This window comes from Alexandromys fortis, unplaced genomic scaffold (genome assembly GCF_014885135.2).
Source record: "Alexandromys fortis isolate MF-2015 unplaced genomic scaffold, M_Fortis_MF-2015_v1.1 scaffold_8_9099976_23576923, whole genome shotgun sequence".
Lineage (NCBI taxonomy): Eukaryota > Metazoa > Chordata > Mammalia > Rodentia > Cricetidae > Alexandromys > Alexandromys fortis.
In genome coordinates, this window is record NW_026067899.1 from 9,141,853 (window position 1) to 9,168,487 (window position 26,635).

At 43.7% G+C, this 26,635-nt stretch overlaps 2 protein-coding genes across 2 annotated transcripts in view; one reads left to right on the forward strand and one right to left on the reverse strand.

Moving 5' to 3' along the window:
• Nucleotides 1-26,635, reverse strand: part of Gca (grancalcin) — a 325,199-nt gene that overhangs the window by 251,019 nt on the left and 47,545 nt on the right. The window lies entirely within an intron of this gene.
• Nucleotides 13,996-26,635, forward strand: part of Dpp4 (dipeptidyl peptidase 4) — a 74,151-nt gene continuing 61,511 nt past the window's right edge. Inside the window, 2 exon segments of the mRNA XM_050122450.1 lie at nucleotides 13,996-14,386; nucleotides 14,881-14,965. Coding sequence (XP_049978407.1) covers nucleotides 14,381-14,386; nucleotides 14,881-14,965 — 91 coding nt within the window. The 5' untranslated portion in view covers nucleotides 13,996-14,380.

Sequence of the window (26,635 nt, forward strand, 5' to 3'; positions counted from 1 at the left end):
GGTATATACATATATATATATATACACACACACATACATATATATCTTTTGTTTCTATGCTGATTCATGCAACAAGATTAGGAAGATTGAATAAATTACCTAAATTGACAGCTTGTAAATTGTAAAACTGGGACATGAACCCAGATCTAATTAAAAGAATTTTTTTTAATTCTTCACAGTTTTATAACATACCAAAAGTAAAACAGGCCGCATAATCTTGGAAGATAGAAGCTTTACCTAAAACATAGTTGTGTGTCTCTGTGCTTGTCTATCCATTCATTCATTAGGCATGAATATATTTAGTATCTATTCTGCAGTAGGTGGTGTCTGCTGGAAATATACTAGTGATTCAAACAGACTGGGGGATCCTTCGTCCAGAGGTTAGCAGAGTGGGTAAGTTTTGACTAAGCAGAAAGGCAGTGCAAATATGGGAATAAAAAGGTGAAGTTACCAGGGAAACGGATTCTGGGGAGCAATATATAAGCAAAGGCTTTAGAATGAGTAGGGTTAGCTCTGCTGGAATTTGAAGGTATGGCTGGGGAGCTTTCTGAAAGAGAGTCCTAAGTGAGATAAGAGTGAGGATAAATGATTGTACACAAGAAGCAAGAAGTGGGGACGGTGAGGAGATGGAGTAATTCTGCAAAGGAACTTAAATGCAAACATATGCAAGAGATTAGAAGGCAGGAAATCACAGCTCTCTTTTTGAAGAACACCTTTCTCAGCAAAGCACAGAGAAATGATGGACGCAGAGGATGAGGTGGATGAGTGTTGTCGGGGTTTCTGTCCTGCCCGGTTCCAGCAGTCTTTACGTCCCAAAGAAATCACACAGAGGTCTACATTAGTTATAAACCGATTGGTGCATTAGCTCAGGCTTCTTATTAACTCTTATAACATATATTAGCCCATTATTCTTCTTTATGCAAGCCAAGTGGCTCAGTACCTTATTTGGCCTGGCAGTTACATCTTGCTTCTTCTATGGCTGGGTCAGGACTGCAAACAAAGCTTTCCTCTTACCAGAATTCTCCTGTTCTCATTACCCACCTCTACTTCCTGTCTGGTTGTCCCACCTATACTACCTGCCTGGCTACTGACCAATCAGCATTTATTTAAAATATAATTGACAGAATACAGACCATTGCCCCCACACCAGATGAGGGTCTAAAGGCCAGGAGTTCAGCTCAGGGACCTGGAAGTGTCAATCCTAAGTAACACCGTAGACTGAAAAGTAGAAGGGCCAACTCTGGCAGCTGGAGGGAAAATACACTGGAGGTTAGATTCCAGAAAGGTTAAGTTTCTCCTAAAGGTACCAGCTCTAGGTATCCTGTACCTAAAAGAAAGCATTCCAACAACTGATGTAGGCCAAGACCATCCTATAAAGCTCCATGGGGAAACTATTGCAAATGTCAATCCCCAGTAAAGACAACTGGGTCTTATCACAGCCCTAAAGAACAACTCATCCATTTAAAAAAAAAAAAAAAAACCTTCAACACTTTGAAGGAAAATATCTAGTAATGAGGCCACCAGGCATCCTAAGGTGCTTATCTCTAAAAAGATCAAGGGCCCTTGCCTGACATTGATAATGTCAATAGTGAAGTCATATCTTTCTGGGCAAATGCAGACATTCCACAGTATTGATTTTACTTTTCCTTTCCAAAAGAAATGAGATTTACTCTGGAATGAGTGATACTGTTAGGTCCCTCCTCATGTTTGTGCTGCCCCAGATACTAATTAGTTCCTTTATTAAGACTGTTTATTAGAGGAATGGTAGCTGAAAGAGAGTGTTAACTGTTTTGGTTAATTCCGAGTTGTGAATAATTAATGAACCTGAGACCCAAATATAAAACGAGGAGACGACTTTTGGACAGCAGCCATAACCTCAAAATGCTTCATTACTTCAAATTCTCATTATAACAGTTAATTACAATGATTATCAATCACATTTATTAATTTGTATGCTATTTCATTCGTGTACAGAGCAGCACACAAATTTAAAACATGTTGTGTGTGGTATGGTGTGCGTGTATGTGTAGTATATGGATTTGTGGGGGGGATATGGGGAGTACAGATGTGCGTGTGTGGGTGCACATGTATGTGCGGGTGCGTGTGATCATCCATACACCATGTGCTGAAGCAAGCACGTGAGGATGCCAGAGGAGGTTGTTGGGTGTTTTCCTCTATTATTCTCTACCTTGTTGGTTTTTGTGGTGGTTTGAAAGAAAGTGGCCCCCAAAGAGAGTGGCACTATTAGGGGGTGTGGCCTTATTGGAGGAAGTATGTCACTGTGAAGGCAGGCTTTGAGGTCTCATATATGCTCAAGCCACACTCAGTGAGACAGACTACTTCCTGTCACCTGCAAGCCAAGATGTAGGGCATTCAGCTACTTCTCCAGCACCATGTCTGCCGGCACACCACTGTGTCTCACCATGATGATAATGGAATAAACCTTTGAAAGTGTAAGCAAGCCAATTCATCACTGGTTCATCACCACATTTTAAAGAAATATTAAAATAACTTTCAAACTTCTTAACTTTACTATGCCATGATTGTAATGTTATATTTATATTTGACCTATTGTAAAATGTGTTGCCTTACGAATAAACCTTAGACACGGTAGTTGTTCTATATTAACTGTTCATTTTAGTAGGTCAAAGGTGTTGATGGAGGAGCAGTTTCTTATGATTCAAATGTATCCTTTATACATATTTTTCCTCCCCCCCCCTTTTCAGTAGAGATTAGCAATGGGAACCCAGTCATTAATGGATGCTCAAAGCAAGCAGCATCCACAAAGCATCCATTCTATTAAATGTTTAGTCAGAAGTATTCGCCGTGCCACAGCAAGGAGCTTTCACAGGGATGAGTGGTTATAAGGGAGACTCAGAACTATGACTCTATATGCTTATGATTTTTGCTAAAACAATAAAGACTCATTTGTTTTACAGTACAAACAGTGAAACAGTTTGGACAGACTTCAAAGTTTCTTTGAATAAACAAACTGTCTGAAAGATTGTGTACAGTTTCAAGGGAACTTTATTTGAAACTAAATAAAACTTCAAAGAGAAACCACTAAGTATAAATGACCTATTTACTAATCAATGCCTTTCAAGATGCTAAGGAGGCAAACTGTCTGAAAACTGTCTATCAGCCGTAATGAGTACGGGAAACTCGGAATCTTCATAGGAAAGAAAGGGCAAGTTTACAGACTTGGCCCTGAGAACTTTGCCAATCCTGGTGGTTAGATGTCACTTTCTTTGAAAATAAGAAAGCCTTGATTACTCCTATCAAAGCAACTACACGTCCAAGAGAGCCTGACACTTCAAGAACAGTTGTGAGAGTGCAGTGCCCTTGAGCCTCTGAGGAGACAACTAGACTAGAACTGAGAGTAGAGGCCTCCAAGGGACCAAAGTTTTATAACTATACCTTGAATACCCAGAATTCCATAGACAAAAACCTCTCCTCGTTTATACCTTCCATGAATAATATTGATATGTCATACTACACGTTTAGCAATAAAGGTACCTTTAAATCACCAGGCTTCTTCTGTTTATACATGCCTTCTAAGATCCTAAAAATTCTGAGAAGGAAATTTAACAAAGAGAAGCCAGAAGAAACCCACCTTGCTCAAAAAGGGAACACCCATAAATAAATATGGGTTTAACGTTTTTATACTGTGCCGTGTTCTAGGCCACATGCTGAGAACAGAGTAAAACCCAGCATTCTTCCTAGGCAAGAAAGATGAACATGCATGGTATGATTGGAAAGGGTATCTCCCATAAGCCCTTTCCTCCCTAAGGATACCCATTAATGCTATACACATATAAAACACCTCACCTCCCATTCATGAGGCCTTGGGACCAACCTGCCTGTTAACCAACAGGATTCTCCAATGCGGGTAACTAGATAAACCAGACTGACCACCCAAGTCTGGCATGTGTATTTCACTGCCTCAAACCATCCAATGTCTCCTATAGAAAGAGCATAATCATTTTCAGATGTACTGAGAGTTTTAGGTGTTCATTTAGAAGAGAAAAATACACAATGCATGTGCCACCTCCTTCCCCTCCCCAGACACACTGCCACTAGCGGAGTTTCCCCTCCTCTCCGCCTGGATCACATGGAATCAAGGACTCCCTTTTATAAGCTTTTGCTACTGTTGAAGCAGTCTTGTATCCTGTTAAATTAAGGCCTGATGTCCGTTCCTCTCCCCTGTACGCATCTGTCTTCCATCCTCTTAAGGGAATCCCATTCACGCGCTGCCCATCAGCACTCCGCAATGTTGATCCACCTGTCTTTCCCTCTTCAAAATCTCCTGCCATTATTTTTAGCCTGTGGGTTTGTAGTTTTCAGCATCTCAGTCATTTCTGAGTCCATAACCTCCACCAATATCACCACATGGTGTGATAATCCTTTGTGTTATCTTTTTCCAAGGAATTCCAGGAACTTGATGCTGCAGCCCTCCACCCACATACCCGTGGGAGGCAAAAGGTTTCCTCCCTGTTTTTCTCCAGTATGGAATTGTTTGGCTCCAGAGAAACTTGTTTTTCCAGCTGTGAAGTAGCAGCTAACCAGATGTTCTTTTGACACACTGAAAACTCAGAGTCCAGTGTAGATGGTGTGCTACAGCCAATGCCAAGACTGGGAAGAGGGCACGGGCAAACCTTCCAAATCTTTGAACAGGTTGATCTCTACTACCAATGAAACTAGGCAGAGAGATGGGCTTATCCTTTTTATAATGTACCCCATGCTGAGAAGAAACTGAATAAGACCCAGTCCCTCCCCTTTGGGAAGGAGAGACACAGTGAGTCAGCATTTATTCATTCAGTGAGCCTGGAGACTCTTAATAAGCAGGTCAGTATGTTCCAATCGTTATTTCAAATATACGTCAGTAAACAGACAAAAATGCATAGCAAATAATTCTGTGTGCTTTAGATCAAGCCTTGTGGGTCCAGGTGCCACTTGAAGAATGCGGGGGAGGGCAGCTGCCTCTCTGTGACCCAATTTCCTCTTGTCAAAAGTAGAGAAGACAGTCTCACCTACAGCACAGATGTAAGGCGATAACACTGGATTAATGACTTCTCAGGGCTATGACCAAATCCCTGACCAAAAGCAACTTGAGTGGGGAGGTGTATTCTGCTGGTGCTTCTGGAGAGTCTGTAGTGCCAAGGAAGACACAGCAAGCGGCAGGAATGGCTTGCAGCTTTGGTGACAGAATCTTGCTCAGCTTCGGGGAGATCAGGAAGTGGGGGGGGGGTGTGGATGGAGGAAATGCTGGGACTAAGCTGACAGTCTGGCTGTCTCCATTTCCTGTTGTTGATTTTTTTTTTCATTCTGGAACCCCAGCCCGTGGCATGATGCCATTCACATTCAAGATGAATCTTCTCTTTTGTTAAACCACCAGAGACACCTCAATGGGCACCCTTAGGTCTTTCTTAATCTAGTCAAGCTAGTGGTCAAAACTGAGCACCATACATACAATGAGCTTGGGTCTAGAACATTGCTAGCATGAGTCTCGGGCATCATTTTATTAATATTGTACTGCTACTTTAGACAGTAAGGGATACTCTGCTGTTGGTGTGTGTGTTTTTATTCTGGCACAAGGCTCTCTGGAGACAGTGAGGTGAAGCACCCTATTGTGACACAGCTTCTTAAAGGGCGTGACTTCTGACCCCTGGATGTCTACTAATGGCAAAGAAAACAAAATTCATAGCAGGTAGGGGAGACATTGTACTTTAAAGTTCTGAAGCAAAGGGGAGAGGGGCTGCATTTCAGTTCTAGGAAATGCAAGTAGCTTAAGCTGTGCACACACAGGACTTAATCCAAGAAGCTGGAGGGTGGAAGCAAAAGGATCTGGCGTTTAGGGCCAGCTTCACTAATTAGGAAGTTTTCAGGAGAACATGAGTTGCATGTGACCCTGTCTCAAAGGAAGGGAGGGGGGAAAGGAGGAAGGAGAGGGACACACACACACACACACACACACACACAGAGAAAGAGAGAGACAGAGAGAGACAGAGACAGACAGATGGAGGAGGCAGAGAAGAATGTAGAGGTTGGGGACAAGCTCTGTGCACACTTGGCAGACAATAGCTCACGGGATCTGAGCAACCTTTATCCTGCTGCAGAGTGTGACACTAGCTTTAAGCAGGGAGGTAACAGAGGCTGCCTTGTGGGGCAATGGCAGGAAGACGGGCCAGTCAGAAGAGGCTGGGCACTGATCAAGCCTGGGGAATAGGAAGGCCCGAGTCAAGGCGAAGGATAGAAGGATGCAGCAGAGAGACATTAAAGAGGTCCGTGTGTGGGGTCCAGCGCCGTCTCTGAAGGAGACCTGCCGTGTTTCCGGCTTGGGCAGTGTGCTGGTGGTTCTTTTCCTCAAGCGGGCACATTCTTGGAAAGGTTCACATCTGATGAGTGGGGAATTTGTCCCGGTCATGATTAAGGTGCACTTGATAGCCCTCTGAGTCACCCAGGTAGGGACCATCTGGGGCTTGTAATCTAGAAGAGAGATACCAGCCAAAGAGTTACCCGGAGAAAGGACTGGTACACGGAGGAATGTCAAACCCGGGGTCGCACTGCGATGACTCAGGGATCATTATACCTCCACAGCTCTGGGAACTGGGTTGTAAAACTTAAAAGCCAGGGGCAGATAATTGCTGGGCGCCAGAGCCAAGCTTGTCTGACTGTAAACTCTTTTACTTTCTTCACTTCGATGCCTTCCAGGTGGCGTGGTGAGGCACTGGAGGAGGCAGCTGTCGCTCCGTGTAGACAACAGTGGTTGCAGTAGTGGTTGCAGTTACCTCAGCCCAGCTCCGGTGACTTTTTTTTTTTTTTTTTTTTTTTAAATAAAGACATTGATAAAGCTTGACTGTCCTACTGGGAAAGCAAGATAAGATAGAAAGTCCACAGAGGAATTCCATAAAATACACTCAGGGCAGAGAAGGAAGTTTGTGCGGGGTGTGTTTGGCACCGGGTTTAAGAGTCAAGAAGGGCCTCAGAGCCGCAAGGGCTCTGACAAAACGCGTGCTCAGTCCGATCTACCTCCTTCAGGCTGGATTGCCACAAAAGATGCAATTTGATAATATAAAAACAGAGAAAGATGCCGTGATTTTAGAGAAGATAAAGTATTACAACAGAGAATCTTCAGCTTGGGAGGAAGATTGGAAAAGAGATAGCAAGAGCTGGGAGGGAAACAGGAGGTGAGGCAGGTAGAGGAAGGATCCAGAAAGACTACCTCATTTAGAATAAACACCATGACCTCCCAGTTCCCCACCCCTAGAAAAGCCTTCAGGAAGACCAGCAAAGCCTGGCTATTTCTGGTGTTTGGTCCTGAGTTTTTGCCTGCTAACCTAGGGTAAATTACAGTTGTAAGTTGGCTTGTAAACCCTTAATGGGATCATGCCTGACTCGTTTGGAGACTGGTACACTGCCTGGCACAGGAGCTCTTTAGCGAGTACGGGAGGTCTTCCAGTTTCCCTTGGGGTCAGTTTTAGTTCACCTGTGAATGCATTCAGGCTGGTATGATGGTGGATGTGACAGAAAGTCTTTACTATAAAGACAAAAACATCATCTCTAATGAAAGCTTCAAAAGTATTGACCAGGACATGGATTTTTATTGTTATTATTTTTTACCTTCTTGGCTTAATCAATAATATGCTTTTAATAAATTCAGTACGAAACCCTGTTTCGAAAAACTAAAAAAATAAATAAATTCAGTAACGGGTTAGAGAGATGGTTCAGTGGTTAAGAGCATTGCCTGCTCTTCCAAAGGTCCTGAGTTCAATTCCCGGCAACCACATGGTGGCTCACAACCATCTGGAATGAGGTCTGATGCCCTCTTCTGGCCTGCAGACATACACACAGACAGAATATTGTATACATAATAAATAACTATTAAAAAAAAAAAAAAAAAGAAAACAAACACAGGGGGCTGGAGGGATGGCTCAGTGGTTAAGAGCATTGCCTGCTCTTCCAAAGGTCCTGAGTTCAATTCCCGGCAACCACATGGTGGCTCACAACCATCTGGAATGAGGTCTGATGCCCTCTTCTGGCCTGCAGACATACACAGACAGAATATTGTATACATAATAAATAAATAATTATTTTGGAAAAAAATGAATAAATTCAGTAAGATTGTCACAGGGGAATCATCCCTCCTCACATGGGACTTGGCAGCACTCGAAGGCAGGCAGGGGAGTGTGAAAACTTTCTACTAAGAATGAGAAAGGCTGAGGTCTTTCCCATGGAGCCTGTTGGCACAGGGAAACAGGAAGCAGGCCAGCTAGAAAAAACATCTATAGGATTGATGTGAAGAGCATGTGGGATCTTTTCCGATACCTCCTGGGTTGGAAGCAGAGGTCAAAGACCACTTGATGACCCCTCACTCACTATTCTGGATAAATTTCTAGGAAAGGTTGTAAGTCTGGGGTCTCGTTGTCAGATACGGTTTTTGTACATATTGAGTCTCAGCACTAACACTTCAGAGGCTCGTTCTCCTGGAATGAATAACAGTATTTCTGTCATGTATGTGGAACCAGTTTACCAAAAAATACTCTGCTGATCTAGAGTCATTGGAGTGGTCATACTGGAATCATATGTACATGTTGAGACTGCATTTTCAAAAAGAAAATAATAATGAGGATTTTTTTGTTTGTTTGTTCATTTGGTTGGTTGGTTAGTTTTTAATCAAGTTTGGTCCCCGGCTCCAGCACTCTTTCGCTAATCCTTGCTATTTCTCTCCCTAAATCCTAGGAACCATACCATCCCTACCACCTGAGCCCTAACACCAATCCATAAACACCCCATAAACATCTCCCACATCAGCACATCCCCCACATGTTTGCAGCCCAGACAACACAAGGGAACAGCTGGCCTCAGAGCTACAGCCACTTTGAAGAACCCGATTCTAAGGATTTAATATATTTTCTCATGAGCCATATAATTATTTCTTAAGGCAGAGATTGAAGTAAGCAAGTCCTTCAAATTAAAGAGCCCACACACTCTCCAAAGGGCACCATCAAAAGAAGAGCACAAAGGTCCCCAGAGACTGGCTTGTGGCTGGCTCAACAGGTGTTTACTGAGCACTTGAAGGTTACCAGGGAGAGGTGAGCTTTGATCTGAGAGCCACGGGAGATCTGCTATGTGGCCTGAGCATGAGCATCAGGATCTATTTCTCAGGGATGAACCATGGCGTTCCCTGCTTGGAGGAAAGCAACTGTCCAGTAAGGAGCAATAGGTGTCCCACAGCCCCTGTGTTCTGACCCATCCATCACTTTTCCCCTTCCTCCTGCAGCCAGACACCCTTCCCACTCTTTTTTCCTATTACGTCCAGTTCCCACCCTAAGAGCACACAGAAGAATATGAGGTTGATACTCATTTATTTTCCTTTCATTCAATGACAGCCACTCCTGACGGGCCCCAGCAACTTTTCAAGCAGTGGAGAAGAATGGCAGAGACAGGTGAGGGAATAGGCGAGACATTTCCACTCTCCTTAAGGAGACTGTTTAGTAAACAATAAGCCCTAACTTGGTTTGTGCTGTTTATTTGGTTCATTTCTATTTGTACTCCCGCCCATCCCCTTGGGAGCTATCCGTATGCAAATACCATTGTCTGTTATACATTTTCTTTTGCCCCTGTACCTCTTGGGCTCAGCCACAGAGAGGCAAGGCATTAAAGGAAAAAAAAAAAAAACCTACAGCAATTATTTCTTCTGTTTTTACAGCTGCTTTGCTGTTTATTCTAGGTAACCTCAACTCCAAGACTCAGGTTCTTCACAGAAGCCATTACCATAATAGTTGCATGGACGGTGTGGTGTTCCGGAGTGTCTGACATATAATAATAATGGTGATAAATGGGAACCATTATGATTGTATGCAGCTTTCTGTCACAATAGCAAACTACTTGAGATATTAAAATTTAAAATAGAAAAGCTTTTGTTGGTTCACAATTTTTGAAGAATTAAACCCATGCCCAATATTTGCCCTATGATGAGGCTGAGATCACAGTGGTGAGCACTGGGGCACAATTAAACTGCTTTCCTTGTTCCTAGAGAGCAAAATCTATAAGGAAAGATTGGAATCTTACATTCCTCTTTGAAGCCATGCCTCCATGAAATAGACACCTGCCACAGAACCACGGTTGGTATGGGAGGTTCTGCTGTCTATGTGTTGCTTTGATTGGTTAACGAATAAAGGAACTGCTCTGGGCCTACAGAAGAGCTATAGGGGAATAGAGCTAGGCAGGGAAAACTAAACAGAATGCTGGGAGGAAGAAGGTACAGTAAGGAGATGCCACGGATCTGCTGCCGGAGATAGATGTGCTGAAACTGCTGGTAAGCCACTGCCACGTGGCAATATACAGATTAATAGAAATGGGTTAAATTAAGATGTAGGAGTTAGTCAATAAGCAGTTAGAGCTAACGGGCCAAGCAGTGATTTAATTAATACAGTTCATGTGTGATTATTTTGGGATTGGACGGCTGGGACAAACAAGCAGTATCCTTGCAACACACAATCATGTCACTTTGGAGACCAGCTGCTAAGAGTAGATCTTAGGAGATGTCTACACCTTAGTAATGAGGTACTTAACAATGGAGTCAATATATGATAACATTTTAATTCAGGGATTGACTCAAGCAATCAGAAGTAATCAGAGTCCTAATAGGCAGATGTTACAAGGAGAGGAGCCCTTTGTTTGTCCCGGCCACCCAGCTAGCTCACACCCAAAAAAATCACACAGAAACTGTATTCGTTAAAACACGGCTTGGCCCATTAACTCTAGTTTCTTATTGGCTAATTCTTACATCTTAATTTAACCCATTTTTATTAATCAGTGTATTGCCATGTGACTGTGGCTTACTGGCAAGATTCTAACCAGCGTCCATCTCAGGTATAAGATCCATGGCTTCTCCCACTCTGCCCTTCTTCCCAGCATCCAGCTCCGTCTTCTCTGCCTACCTAAGTTCTGCCCTATCAGGCCCAAAGCAGTTTCTTTATTCATTAACCAATGAAAGCAAGACACAAACAGAAGAACCTTCTACACCAGGCAGAAATGTACTACTATACTAGAATATTGCAGACTGGGAAATTATAAGCTTCAGAAATTTATTTGTCTTACAGTTCTGGACACTAAGGAGTGATGAAGGCCTTCTTGCTGTGTCACAGTGTTATGTCCCGTCCATGGGGACCCCAAAAGACCACCAGGGAGACCGACTCACCAAAATGCAAAAGCAAGGTTTATTATCATGTATCAGTACAAGTTGGCAGGGACCTTGTCAGCGCAGCAGGGAGAGGAGAGGAGGTACACAACTCTTCTAGAGAGCATTATTAAAGGCAGAAAGCAGAAAAGTTACATAAGCAGGGTGTGGGGTAATGAGTTCAATCCTGATTGAAAAGCCTAGGGACTTTTCACAAATTTTATTTTCAAACCTTGCCTGTTGCTTGTCAAGTTTTCTTATCAGCTGACCTCAGGGTGGGGACATTCTGCCATTATCTGTACTTTACAGGTGGCTACTCTGTTACTTTTACCCCTAGTCATTTCTGAGGACTGGAATGTTTTATGGGAAATAGCTTACACAAGACACAGGATGGAGGAGAAGGACAAAAGGGAGGAACTTTAGTTCTTCAAGAGAATGGTGGAGGGCATCCCATGGTGAGAGTAGAAGCAGGGAAGAGGGCAGAACCTCCCACCCTCTTTTATGATTAGTCCATTCATAGCAGCCTCTAACCTACTCCCACAGTAATGGCCTCACATCCATATTCATGAGGGCAGTGCCCCAACATCTTAACCACTTCCTAAATGCCCCAACTGTTAACACTAGCCTGATACCAATTATATTTCAACAAGAGTTTTGCAGAAACTCTTTGGGTCATGGTCATCAGTCTATTAGGAAGTTTCCAGACTTAAAAATTCACAATCCCTGGATGGAAATAGATCTTTTCAAGAAACGATTCTGACCCAGGATGCTGTCACTGTACATAATTTAAATACTCTCCCAAGCTTTGCTCAGTACATATAAAATTTGGGGTCACATGGTCATCAGTCTATTAGGAAGTTTCCAGACTTAAAAATTCACAATCCCTGGATGGAAATAGATCTTTTCAAGAAATGATTCTGACCCAGGATGCTGTCACTGTACATAATTTAAATACTCTCCCAAGCTTTGCTCAGTACATATAAAATTTGGGGTCCCCTATGAAAAGGGGTATACTTAGACCTTTCTGGAGTATTAAATACTAACCATGAGGTTGCAATGAAATGTCACGTGCATCCGTTTTCTAGAGCTACTATGACGAGCTACCACAAGCTTGATGGTTACATCAATCGTGGTGTGTTCCCTGAGCTAGAAGTCTGGGAGCTAGAAGTCTGAACTCAAGGGGAACTACACCAAAGATTCCTTATTGTAAGGGAAATATCTATCTGCTCTAGGCCTCTGTGGCTTATAGGTGACCATCGTCCCTCTCTCTCTCTCTCTCTCTCTCTATGCCATTTCCCTCTGTGAGTGCCTCTATTTTCCCATTTTTATAAAGATATGAATCACGTTGGATTAAATTCTCATCATTTAACGTGCAGAGTACCTAAATCCAAATGAGAACCTTTAGAAGATTCACTTTAACAGATAATCGCCAGCTACAAAAACGGGTTCTCCACGATGAATTGAGTTTTTTTTTTGTTTTGTTTTGTTTTGTTTTGTTTTGTTTTTTTTTTTTTGCCTGATCTTCTAAGTGATGGAGTGGGCATGGGCATACACCTTAGACCACTAGATAGAAATGGCATGTGTCGCAGAAGAGACAAGCCCACCGGATGCCACAAGATATAAACAAACACTGGTGCAGAGAACTTGGTTTCTGCTGTGCCTTCTCCCAGCGGGTTAGTGTCTCACTTTCCTTCAGTGGCTTTGTGGAGAGCACCCTGCAACCAACGAACAGTGGAGGGGAGAGGCATCTTTTTTTAGCAAAGAAAACTATCACAGCTCTTTGAGGATAACTGCTAATATCAAAGCTCTACTCAAGAAATCTTCCCAAGACCCAGAACCTTGAGTGGTACATCTGCTTTTTTATTCTGTGTGGGGAAAGAGTGATGGGGTGGAAGATCTATGCCAACTCGAGTGGTGGTTAATGTGTTGACCAGTTGAATGACTAAGGATTTATTAAAAACACCATCAAAAGCCTGACACATGAAAGTCTCTCAAAATGTGCATCGAGTATGGAAGCAATGGAAGGTTTACCCCAGAAAACAAGATGATCTATTCTGTAGATGCGATCCAATGGCCCTTAGAGCAGCCCAGAGCTGACTGACATAGTTATTACTGCTGTAACTGCCCCCCACTATTCTAAGTGCCCCAAGTGCTGAGAGCAATGGACAGCAAGGCGTCCATCTTATACTGTTACCTAGAGGCCTTTTTAGACAGCCTCTTCAGTTCCAGCTCAAGACCCCAGTAAGTATTGATTCAAGTTCTTCGGGTGTTGGGAGAGAGAGGTGGAAACAGACGGGGCAGTCGGGAGACATAATGAAGGGGACAATTGGCGTACCTTAGTCCATTTGTATGGCCTGCCACAGATGGCGATTCATAAAGAAATGCATTTCCTTTACGTTGTGGAGACACGGAGGACCTAAAGTCAAGTGATTTTGGTATTCTAGCAGTGTCCTGCATTCTTAATTGAAGCTTCATAACTTCACGGAGGAGTCACTTGGTGGAGTGACTTAATGTCCCCCTGCACAATCCTCCTCCCTGTAAAATAACACAATAAACTATAGAGCCGTGCTTAAGTAACTTCTATGTAAGTGTTATTTTTTTGTGTCTTGATTAGAAGACGCTGCAAAATTAGTGGAAATTCCCTGGGGAGGATTAATGCAGATATTCAGGCTGAAGTGTCATTCAAAAGTGAACAATCACCCTTTCTTGCCCTTTGCCCGCCAGACAGCGCGGGGTACCCAGCTCCTCTCAGAATGACACACCTCTAAAAGAAAGAGAAGTAGTGGTCGGTTTCTGCAGTGAACTGTGAATCTGCCAAACCCCATGCCTTCTTGGACCTCGATTTCCTCATTCGTCCCCGCAAGGAAGCAGCAGTTAAACCCCAATACGCAATGTCCCTTTCAGGAAAGGAGGATCGCTGTCCTCCGCGGCGTTCCCCACTCACAGACGTCCTGCCTGCCACTCCCTGGCTCGCCCAGTGTTTCTTCCACACTCGGTCCGCTGCCCTGCGCCCGCTCTGCACGCCGAAGCCTTTTCACTGAGCCCGCCTGGCGCTAACTAATGTTTAACTCGGGCCGAAACTTGGCGGCGAGCGCAGGGCAACTGCTTGCAGAGCAGCGGCGCAGGACGTCCGTCTCCGCGCGGTAATTTCTGCCTGCGTTCAAACACCGGAGCTCAGTTCAGAGGAGCTGCCCGACCATGAAGGTGAGTGCACCCAGCTTTGCACCTCCCCGGCCCCTGGCTCGGGTTGTGGGTGCTGTTTCACCAAACTCTTCCCCTAAACTGACCCAGATTTCTTGGAGGCAACCAGGAGCTGCCATTAGGCAGAAGCCACGGGGCCAAGTTAGCAGGTGAAGAAACGTCCGGTCCTCCGCACAGTCTTCTCCCTTAGATCTGTGGAGCGTCCTACTGAGACCCAGGCGCTGAGCCATGGAGGTCGGGGACAATCACCCGTGGAACACACGCGGCACCCTCACTTGGCTTCAGAAGGGTGGGTGGGAGGAGAGATGCCAACAAGATCACAGGTCATGCTCGGGGCCAAAATTCAAGGGTTCCTGCCAGAGTGAACCCCAAACCGCATCGGTCTCCTTGTGCACCTGCAAACCCCTCTGTTTCCGAAGGGGCCTAGGTCCCAGTCCTCTTCCCAGAGGAGGGGCGAAGGCTTTTCTCTAACTGTCCACAATCTGACCTGCTTGCAGACACCATGGAAGGTTCTCCTGGGACTGCTGGGTGTAGCTGCGCTTGTCACCGTCATCACTGTACCAGTGGTGCTCCTGAACAAAGGTAGACAACTCGCAATATCTTTTTTATAAATGAGAGAGTGACTGGAGCTGGGGTCAGGTGACATGTGGTCACGCAAAGTGGGCTTAGCTTGTAGGGGGCCTGGACCAGTGTACCCCGGCTATAGGACTGACAAGATTCCAAATGCCTTTGCTGCTTCTGGGGGCTCCAGTGTTTAAGTTGGAAGCCTTGAGGCTTCCTCGTTTTGTCGTGTAAAACAAACACACACTTCCTGAAACTGGAAGAGAGGCTTGCTTTCTCTTCATTAAATGTAATTGCAAAAATCTTTTTTTTTTGTTTGTTTGTTTGTTTTTCGAGACAGGGTTTCTCTGTGGCTTTTGGAGCCTGTCCTGGAACTACTTCTGTAGACCAGGCTGGTCTCGAACTCACAGAGATCCGCCTGCCTCTGCCTCCCGAGTGCTGGGATTAAAGGCGTGCGCCACCATCGCCCGGCAATTGCAAAAATCTTAATCTCGAATTGATGACTTTAGAAGGCTGTGGGAAGAGAGAGAGAGAGAGAGAGAGAGAGAGAGAGAGAGAGAGAGAGAGAATCCAGACTTTTTTTTTTCTGCAGGTGCGATGAGAGTTATAAGATTCGGTTGTAGAAAAGCAATTATTTGATCATTTTTTTAGAAACATCGCAGCACTAAATTGCCCCTGCGCATGACATAGTGAGCTGGAATCAGTTAGCTTCTAGTGGATTATTTCACTGAAAGACACCTGCATGCGTTTCAGCTCGCCAGAACCTTCTGCTTTAGCCTCAGTACAAAACAGATAACAGGATGCCACCTTTGGATGGGAGCTCTGAGAAGAGCTAACGCGGGCCTCCTCGGGCTCTTCTCGCGCGGACCATCCCGCATTACTCAAGGCACATGGTGCACATTCTGAACCAACCGCACTGGGTGGAAATGTAGTCAAGCGATCTTAGATTTCCAGGCAACAATTGAAAGTTAGTAGGTAGAGCTATCAAAAACATTCCATTCCATGATGGAGCAAAGGTACCAAAGGTTAATCATTGAACCCACTGCTGATAATACTGAATTGAGATATCAGTGATTACTTCTGTTTTAGTCAATGTAGTTCTGCTGTCTCAGAACTAAGATAGATCCAAAGTTCAAGGCCGTCCTCAGCTACTGGAGAAGGCCAACCTGGAAGACATGGGACCCTATCATTAAGTAAATAAAAAAATATAAAATTTAAATAAAACCTTCAAAAATCTATGTGAGGAAAAGGTGAGCCATACCTAGAACCAAATAATCTCACAGCCGACTTTTCTTCTGAAAACCAGAGACAACATAGGATCCCAGGAAATACTGTAATGACAGAACTTCCTCAGGGGAAGCCAGTGCTGTTGTGACCTATGGATAAGCCCTTCCGAGATGGACAATGGATCCATCTTGAACTTGCCTTCCAAAGGGCTTGCTCCAATTAACTGTAAGATGTCTATGCTATTGGATAAAGTATGCAGACTGTAGAGGGCCTGTTTTGCCTTTTCAATGGACAGCATCCAGTCTCTTCTCTAAACAAAATATCAAGGATGTTCCTCTGCAGAGGGCTTCTTGAGAGACCTGCATGTTTCCTTTCACTAACTCTTAGGGTTTTAACTAGAGAGGCCTGAGCGCACTGCCTTAAGGACTGGAAGGAGCTCTTTTAGGGAATCTGTAAAAGCCTGAAGAGTAAGAAAACATGAGTGGCTTGTGTATCAACACACAGCGATCATATTCTGTGCTCTAGGATTCTAAAGGTCTGAGGGCCAGAGAAGAGGTTGTAGTGGGAGCAAGAAGCAAGAAGTGGACTTTAATCCCTACGTGACATAAAGCTATGGGGAATTATATATACATAGATATATGCATTTTATTTTATCTGTGACTGTTTGCCTGCTCCGGGTATCAGTTGGAAGTCAGGTCGTGATTCCTGGAAATGAAGGTGCAGATGCTTGTGAGCCATCCTGTAGGTGCTGGGAATTAAACCCTGATCCTCTCCAAGAGCAACAAGCACTCCTCCCCCCACCAATGAGCCATCTCTCCAGTCCCCTCCCCCTTTAATATATGAAGGGTGTGTGTGTGTGGGGGGGGTTCTAGCATGTCTGGTTTCCTGGGCTTGACAGTGGAAGAAAAAGCTGGAAGGAAAAGCAAGGAACTGGGCCCCAAACAAGGCGCAGTTCACAATTTGGAAGCTGGAAGCTACTCAGACGTGAATGACTCTACTTTTCTGACTGGTTAACCTCGAGAAAGTGTGGGGGAGGGTAGCAGAGAATGCCTCCTGGGGACCTGGCAGAAACCTGGTTTCCTGGTAGCTTGTTTACACTTACGTTGGTTGCTCTTTCTCTCTACTTGCGAATTTTCCTGTGTGTTTGGATAGAAAATGAAAGTCATCTTGTTTCAACTCCTACCTTATCATAAGGGGCAGAGATGAGAGACCAGGCACGTAGCATTTCCACTAGGTCAGCAATACCTTTCCTGGGCTGTGCCACACTGTGAGGGATGAACCCAGCCTCATAGTGCTGAGATGATGAGGTGTCTGCCCACCCCACCCCATGCTCAAGGTTTAGCATCACACAACCTCAGGCCAGGAAGAAATGGGAGGGGAGAAGTGTAGAGTGAAAGAGAAAAAGAGGTTTTGAAGTAGGGAGAAAGAAAAGAGAAGAGGGAGATTTCATTGAAAACAAGAGAGACCTAGATTTGTGTACAAAGCAAAGAATTAAACAGCTAAAGGGACTGGATGAAAAGGGCAAACCCAAATTCTTCCCCTGAGAGGCTAGTTTGAGATAAGGTCAAGTGTTTCCATATGAAATGCTGATGTCAACAGAACTAGGTGCAGTAAACACAGGGAACAGGGGTGGAGGGACTTCAGCGTATTGTCTTTTTATTTGTAAAGATAAAATGCTTCCTGAAGTCAGAAGTTAGCTGAGAAGCTTGCTCTTCTCCAGGAAAAAACAAAAACAAAAACAAAAAAACAAAAACAAAAATCTTCACGGCTTGATAAATGTGCAGAGTATGTAAAGCTTTTCTTTAAACTTCCACTTGCTTTGTTAGAGACATGGTACATTGTGTTTCCCAAGAATCAGCAGCAAAACATATCAACATGTTACCTATCGAATAGCCAACAGCCAAGTGGAAATGAAGTGTTTTCATTCATAATTTGTGATTACTTCACTTTGTAGTGTGATGTTTGAGATATTCAGTTGCCAAATAGCTTTACTCCTCTGTTTAATTATGGGATGGAAATATCCCTCTTCTTTTGTTCCTTTGTCTGCACCACAGTATATTTCCCTAATACTATCTTTTAATTCATGCAAAACCTGACTTCTCATCCACACCCCCCATTAAAAGAAAACCTAAATATGAGGAGAAAAGAGGAGCCAGAGAAAAAAGATAACATCTATACAGTGTGCCTGAGAAAATTCAGCATCCATTCCCAGTTGAAAGAACAGAAATGAGTCTGAAAGAAAGCTTTGTGTGCGTCAGAGGACAACATCTACATATTCTGCTCTGTAAAAGCTCAGTTGACAATCCTCAGCCCTCCAGAGTGATCCTGTCATCTGCGCTTGGTCTTTTTGGGGCCAACAACTTGGGCTTTCATTTCCCTAGCTAACTTTGTCTTTGCCTTGAAAATTGTTTCCTCTCCCCTCAAAAGGGGTCAGAAACCCAGGGAGACAAGATTGTTTGCCTGGTTAATGGTCAAAGAATAACAACCTAAAGGGACTGACCAGAGCTGGTGTGGTGTGCTAAGTCCTGAGGCCCCAGGGGGAGGTGGCTGTAAAGAACACAGAAGCAGTTTGCTTTGTGGCGGAGGTGTGTTCACTCTGTGCCTTGAATTGGGCTGAGGGTCTCCAAGTGTTTCTCATTTAATCAGTAAAAGAACTCTTGGGCAAAGTACTACTATTGCCATTTACATTTGAAAAAAAAAAAGTTACTTCTTCATGAAGCTTGAGGCAGCAGGCATTATCTCCTAGATTATGAGTGAGGAATTTGGGTGTGGATCACCTTGGGATCCTGGTTTAGGGTCTCTCCTGAGTCTCCTGAGTTCATCACCTGAAAAGTTAACCCGAAGATAGAGGATCTTATGCAAGGTTCCTTACCTTGTGCTTAACTGGAAACCTAAGTTTCCCTGATGAGATCCTCTGAAGTCAGCAAGGCAGATGGATTCTATTGAAGGACTCACACAAGAAGGGCTAAGCAGGAAGGCCTGGTGCCTGCCATGATTTATCCTCAGACTTGGCCATCCCAACATCAATTCTGGTGTTTGGTATTAACAGTACAGAAGAACCCCGATACAAGGGCATGGGAAGAGCCTGATAAACAGCAGAAGGTGCATATCACAGGACCCTCTCGGAGGATGGATAATGAAGAAATTCAGAAGTTTTCTTAGTGTTCTGTAGAGTAGATAGCCACACACAAACTGTATTCCTACAGCTGATACTTGAAACTGTTAAACCCCACTGTCATTTTGTTAGCTTGGGATCAATTATAAAATCAGCTGGGTCTTATTAACATAATTATTACAGCCTCTAATTTACATAGCTGTAACATAATGTCTCCACTGTTAATGTCTACATCCTAAATGTTCTGAAGAAAAGAGCCTATTCCAGAGGCCTCTATCCATTGCTAACATTATATGCAGGCAACTACTTCAAGCATAACAATTATCATTTCAGTTTCCCCACCCAATAACCTTAGGTGATGCTGGAGAGTCCTTGGGATTAAATTAGGGGGGCCTCATGTGTGCTGGGCACATGCTCTAACAGCTGAAAGACCCCAGGTCAGCATCTGTGCTTTTGAATGGTCCTATTGACAATAGGGTGGGACTGAACCAAGAGACACAGCTGCATGATGCCCCCTGCAATGACAGGAGGAATTCCTTTCCAGAAACCACTACTCACTGAGGTGAAGCTGGGATCCTTGACATCACCACAGAAACATTTCAGGACGTGCCTGTCTGAGAAAGAGTTGAAGTTCATTCCGAAGCGATTTTTAACATAAAAGGTTAATGGAAAGAACAGGATAAACCTGAGCGTAGGTACGAGCTTCTCAGGAGGGAGCTGGCCTTAAGTCTTTTTTACCATAGCCTTATAAAAGATCTTGGTGCTTTCTAAAGTTACATCTCAAAGGGTTGCTAAGGAACTCAATGAGATCAGAGGGTTGTTACCGGGGACAATGGACCGGATTACAGCTGATAAGATAAAAACCTGTACACAAGGCTGCACAGGGAGTTAAAAAGTTTATAGGCTTGTTTGTAAAATACCCAGAACATTAGAGATTCTCATCTAGGATAAGAGTTAAGATCGTTTTGAAAGGCACGTATGCTTAAGACTTCAACATGGTTTGTGACTACTTAAGAATTCTTATTGGGAAAGAGCTCTGTAGAAAAGGAATATCTCTATGTTAGACAACCTTTTCAGTGAGCTTTGTTGTGTTCTTGACTCTCATTTGGTGAATCTTGAAGCAGTCTCTCTCTCTCTGTCTCTGTCTGTCTCTCTCTCTCTCTCTCTCTCTTTGTGTGTGTGTGTGTGTGTGTGTTGTTGGGGGGGGGGGGTCTTTTCCTTCCCCTTAAGTGTCCCTGGTTTTCACTCTGGCTTCACTGAGTGGTATTACATTAAGTAGCATTACTAGTCCATCCCAGTTTATCACCAACACTTGCCTTGTTTCTGATACAAGTTATGTTATTCCATCTAATCTTCACCGAATAGCTGATTTCAGTGAGAGGGGTCCATTCGAAGACACTAGGGTATGGAAAGCTTATGGGCTTGTAAGTAAGTAGTAGGTGTTGGAAATCCAAATCTTAGAGTCTCCCGTGAGCTGGCCAGTCCTCAGAAATAACGGATTTAAAGAAATGCTTTGATGGCCAGTTTTTGAGAGTTAATGTTTAATCGTTGCCTCATGGCTGAATGCTAATCCGTTCATAGTTGTAAATCAATATCTTGTAACTATTTCTAGCTTCACTTCTCTCCGCTCCCTTACAACCTCAGCAAGGAGGTGGCCTCTCAATTTGAGAATAACCCCAAACCACAAACTTAGCACTTCTGAGCTGTTTTATTAGTTCCCAGGCATAGATAGGGCTTTCAGCTTTACATTGGACTTCAAAAGTATAGCTTCGTATGAAGCTTCTCTAGCTTATAGACCCTTCTCTCTCCTTGAGTGTCCACACTGATGTATACATTTCTTCAGTATTTGGTTCACTGTGTGAAAGAAATAGACCCGTGAGTGTACACTGTATCATTCACCCATCTTAAGTCTGCAAAAAAGTAATTTAAATCAGAGCCAAAGCCTGTAGTGATCTTGTTCTGAGCTTCTGGGAGCTCAGAATATGTAAGCGAGGAAAATGACATCGGAAGACCAGCGCACAAATGTGGCACTATTCATGCCTTCCCTGACCTCACATTCCCTAATCTGAGTTATCAGGCCGCTATTCATACCCACCTTACTTAAGCTCCGCACCACGAGTCTAAGGTGAGTCTTAGCTCTTCATACTCATTTATTCTTCCACTCCAGATAATATAATTAGTTCAAGCATGAGACTTAGCACCTCTTCAGGCCTAAAGTCCTAGAGTATGGCAGTCCTTGTCAATCCAACAACCCTTTTGTAATGCGTACAGTTGTTGAGAGTGTAGGGACTCTGATACCAAGGGATGTGCATAAGGACCACCTTCCTTGGGTCTTTATAGTCTACTGAAGTTGCACTATGGGCAGCTGTAGGAACTAATTCAGATGGTAGCAAACAACTGTGACCAAAGCAAAATGGGATGGGGAGATGATGTCTACAGAAGTGCGGTTCTCTATTAGTCTCTATTAGTTTCTCTATTAGATTCTGAGCCACTGGAGGGTTTAACGACAAGTATGACATATTAGTTACACTAAAAAGTATGTCTCTGATTCCTGCGTGGACAGTGTTTGGGGGCAAGGGCTAGTTTGTACCAGTGGGAGGGGAGATGATGGTGTCCTGGGGATGGAATAAACTGGTTTGCTCTAGTGAGTTGTATTTTAGAGGTAAGACAGCACAGGAATGCAAGGAATGCAGGGAGGAGAGCCTAGGGTTCCAAGAGCCAGCCTAGTAGCCCACAGGAAGAGTTTTTCTGAGCTAATACGCAGAGAAGTGCCTCTGGCAAATTCTCCTCCCAAGGCCAAGCTGGGGCCTTCTCTACAACCTTCTCCTAGCCCAGTTTTGTAATTTTCCTGCTCAGCAAATATCCTTGGAGCGTATTGTAAAGGGCGGCACTGTCAGAAGGAATGTAAAGATGATAGCCCTGACCTCTGTCCTCAAATGGTTCACAATATTCAAAGAAACCTGAACATGAACTGTAATAAGAGACCCGAGAGCTCTTCTAGTAAATGATCAAAGTGCCCTGGGAGCCCTCAAATGCAAATGTCAAGCACTGTCCAGGAAAGCTCGCATGGAAACCCGCCAAGTGCGAAAGAAAGATTAATGATTACTGGACCTGAATACAATTCTTCCATCCTCCCAGTCCCCAAGCTGATGCCAGCCACGCAGGTCACACCTATTTATATTCAGTTCCCCCAAATTTACAGTCCCAGGATTCGGTAGGAAGATTATATTAAGTGGGGATATTTTTGTCGGTAGGAAACCAGAACCTAATCAGTTGTTTACAAATGCAGACTCTCATCATTGTGTTCTTATCAGCATTTTGCTTAACTGGAAGTCTGGAAATGAGGCAATGTTTTAGCTCGTTAGTGTCGCCACCAGACAACATTCTCCAGATCTTTTTACCTTTCAAATCTGTCATCCTCTCGTCATTTGGCAGTTTTCCTCCAGCGTGTCTTCTGCGGGATCTCTCGTCCTCGGTTCTGGTTGAGCACAGCTGTGCTATATGTAATGTGTATAGCTATATCACCTGCTCACCGGGCTTTCAGGGAAGGAGGGGATGCCCTTCTTCCTCTACGGCCCATTGCAATCAGTGGGGAAACTTTTTATAGGAATCTCCTGACTTGAGGCAGAGTTGCATTAAATTTTATCAGCTAAAATGTTGTCCCTTCTCTGTTTAAATTAGCTATCAGCAAGGAAAACAGTTCATCATGATTTTACTAGACTAATAAGCACCAGCCTTTTTAGGGTTGAAGAGGAACTCCATTCTTTAGCGCAGGAAAAAGGAACCATGCAAGTGAAGATTCTGGAAGACCGAAGAGAGATGGGCTGTGCACATTGCCATCCATCTTGCTACTGCCCTCTGTTCTTTGTATTAGGAAGATGTAAGTGTCCAGCAAAACGAAAAGCATCAGGCTAGCTCTGTTCTCCAAGGAACTGGATTTTGTAACCCTCTCCTCACTTTCTTCTTTAACTACCCAAGTTGATTGTAAGACTATATTTTGATTCTCCTTTTCTCCATGTTGACTCCAGCATTTTCCTTATCTTGGCCTCCAAAGAAATTGGAAACAGGAAAAAACTGAATTCCACAATATTTACTATATAAAATTTGAGGCAATAGAGGAAGTCAGAGACATTTAAAGAAAAATACCATCTAGTTTCCTGTAAGAGTACATAAGAACTATCACATTTTATCCAATTGGCAGACATAAACCTTGACAAAAAACAGTCGATATAAAATGAGCATTAAATGGTTTATGTTTATTTTTTATTTTATTTTTCCTTGTATGGATGTTTGGCCTGCATGTATATCTTTGTCCTATAGGCATTCTGTGCTCAAAGAAGTCAGAGAGGGCATCCCCTAAGACTGGAGTTACAGAGAGCTGGGAGCCAACAAGTGGGTACTGGGAATAGAGCATGATTTTTCTAGAAGAGCAGCCAGTCTCTGAACTGCAGAACCATCTCACCAGCTTCTAAATGAGCCAATATTTAAAAGATGGTAAAAATTAGACCTAAAAAATTAAGTCAGGAAAAGTAAGACTAAAAATAATTAATGGCTATAAAAACAAAATAAACAAAGGAAAAGCAAGTAAAATAACCTCAAATCCCTAGAAACTGTGACAGTTATACATGGACAAAAGAACCTAGCTGATGGCCCAAGTCTTTCAAGTTTTAGTGTGTGTGTGTGTGTGTGTGTGTGTGTGTGTGTGTGTGTGTGTGTGTTGGGGGAAGGATTAACAGGCATAGCAACAAGTCTGTCTAAAAATAAATAAAAGTAGTTTATCCACACCCAAGAGAATATGCAGAAGCCAAGGCAGAGGAACTCCTTGCTCCTAAATCATAACACACTTATGGTCTATTGTGTCTGTGGGGAAACCATTTTTGGAAATTCCCTGATTTGCCTGCTCCCTTAATGGAGGATTCTTTGTATGACCCACCCCTCATGCATCCACTGTGCTTCTCAGGTTAAGACCCTGCCTGCTATTTTAATAAGAACCCCAAACCTGTTGAAGATAACGCAGTTCTTACCAATCCATCTATGCACTCATTCAGGACGCTGGACCAGTTCCTGTCTAAGACCAGAACCTCCGTTTGTGCCATGAATCCCATCCCCAAGACAAAGATTTAACTCTCTCTTTGTCTGGAGGATCATTATTTTGCTCATTTCTATTCAGTCACAAGTATGATGTAATCTCTCACATCTTCAAAAGAAAGCACCCTTCCCTTTCTCTGCCTCCTTACTTCAAAACCCCATGGTTCGGAGCTGGAGAGATGGCTCAGAGGTTAGGAGCACTGCCTGTTCATCCGAAGGTCCTGAGTTCAATTCCCAGCAACCACATGGTGGCTCACAACCGTCTGTAATGAGATCTGGTGCAGAATACAGTATATATAATAAATAAATAAACCTTTAAAAAAACACAAAACCCCATGGTTCTTTGTTAGCACCATCTGATTGGCCACAAACATAGGAAGTTAGAGATTGTAGGCACAGGAAGGATTTCTGTCTGCTCTTGCCGACTTGGAAGATGAAGATTCATGTTTCTAGGAATGCGTGCATTCTCTAAGAGGAAAGAGCAGCCCTGGCTCTGAGTCAGTAAATAAACAAAAATTCCACCCTCACAATCCCAATGAAATAAACCTGATGACAGTGTGGTGAGCTCGGGGTCAGATTTCTCCTCAGAGCCTCCAAATTCCAACCCAGGCCAGTCAACCCTTGATTTCACACTCCCTAAACTCGGAGGAGAAGAACCAGCTGTGGTCGGCTGGACTCAGTGACCTATAGAACTCAGGGCTGGTATGCTGGGGACTTGGAGCAGGGATCGGTGATTAATCCACTGAGGTTGTGGTAATTTGTTAACCAGCAATAGAAAACACAGGCAGTGGTCATATTTAAACATAGGCAAACCGTCTCCTTCTCACCTCAGAACCATTCAGTGGCGTCCTATCTCCTTAACGTGAAAACGGCTATTGCAGCGGTCAGCTGGCCATCAAGTCTGAGACTCACTTGTCTGAGCTCCCTCCTGTCTCTGTGTAGCTCGTGCATCTTGCTCTCCTTTCTCCGGAGACTATTAACCCGAGTTAGTATGATGCTACCTTGTTCACTTTCAGGTCTTGTCTCAAATGTTTCTTGTCCATCGGCCTTTCAGACTCTCCTGGTAAAAACAGAAACACCACAAAGCGAACACTCCTCTTCTTTCCCTGGTTTTCTCCATGGCACTTAGTACCACCTAGCTGGCACCATTGCCGACTTCTTTGCTCCCATGTCTCCCCTTTTAGAATGCAAGCTTCCAGAAAGTCAGTCTTTTGTGTTTTCTTTAGTAATATCTCTAGTACCCAGAATATTGCATAGCACCATAGGTGTTGAGTAAGCATCCAATGGATTAAAGGAGAGTCAGCACAAAAGGAATATCTTTTGTTTACTTATGTGTGTGAGTGCTCATGCCTCAGCCTATGGATGGCAGTCAGAGGACAGCACGGGGTGCCCCGTTCATTTCTTTCATAATAGGTCCATCAATACAGACTCGAGTCATCCTGCGCTAGATCATGCCCCACTGCTCCCTGTACAGTGCTAGCTGGGCTTGACAAAGAAAGGTACGTTCACTCCATTGGTGCAATTCGAATCTGATGAAAGAAGAGACGTTAGGTTGTGTATTCAAAGAATAACACAAAATGTCTTGGTCAACTGGTCAAATGTCTGGTGTGGAAAATAAAAGAAGTCGGGGAAGAAGAGGCACATTTAGGTGATGGAGTGAGGCAGGTGAGACGGTGGGATGAGATTACTGTGACCACGGAAGATGTGCTTATGAGGCCATCACTAGCACCCAAGATCAGGAAGAGGCTCAAACAGGTAGCAAGGTCTGGCAAGCATTTCCTTATGAGGGATCCTCCTCATGCACACTTAAGAACTGGGAAGAAGTAAATAGTGAAGAGAAACTTAAAGGCTCAAAAGGGAAAAGATGAAAGGATGACCATGGGCTTTGCAAGTCAGGAAACCAAGGTTGTGAGGCCTAGGATGGCCAAGGCGTTGTCAGAAGGAAGACTGCAACCCTCTGACCTCCAAGGGAAAAATGAAGCAAACAGGAGGGCCCAATGCACAGTGATGAGCCTGGTAGTCCTTGTGTGACTTTGATGAAGAAGAAGCTGTGGATTTTTCATTAGGTCATATTATACCCTTCAAAAATGTATTATCACAGGGCATGCATTATTCAGCATTCTGTAATTTTAAAATCTAGGAATCTTTAAAAAAATAGAAGAAATCTATATTGAGCCTTACCTAACTAGTTTTAGAGAATTTAGAGAAGAAAAGATGAAAATCGTGTAGAGGAGGGAATGCCGGTGGAACAGATCATCCCA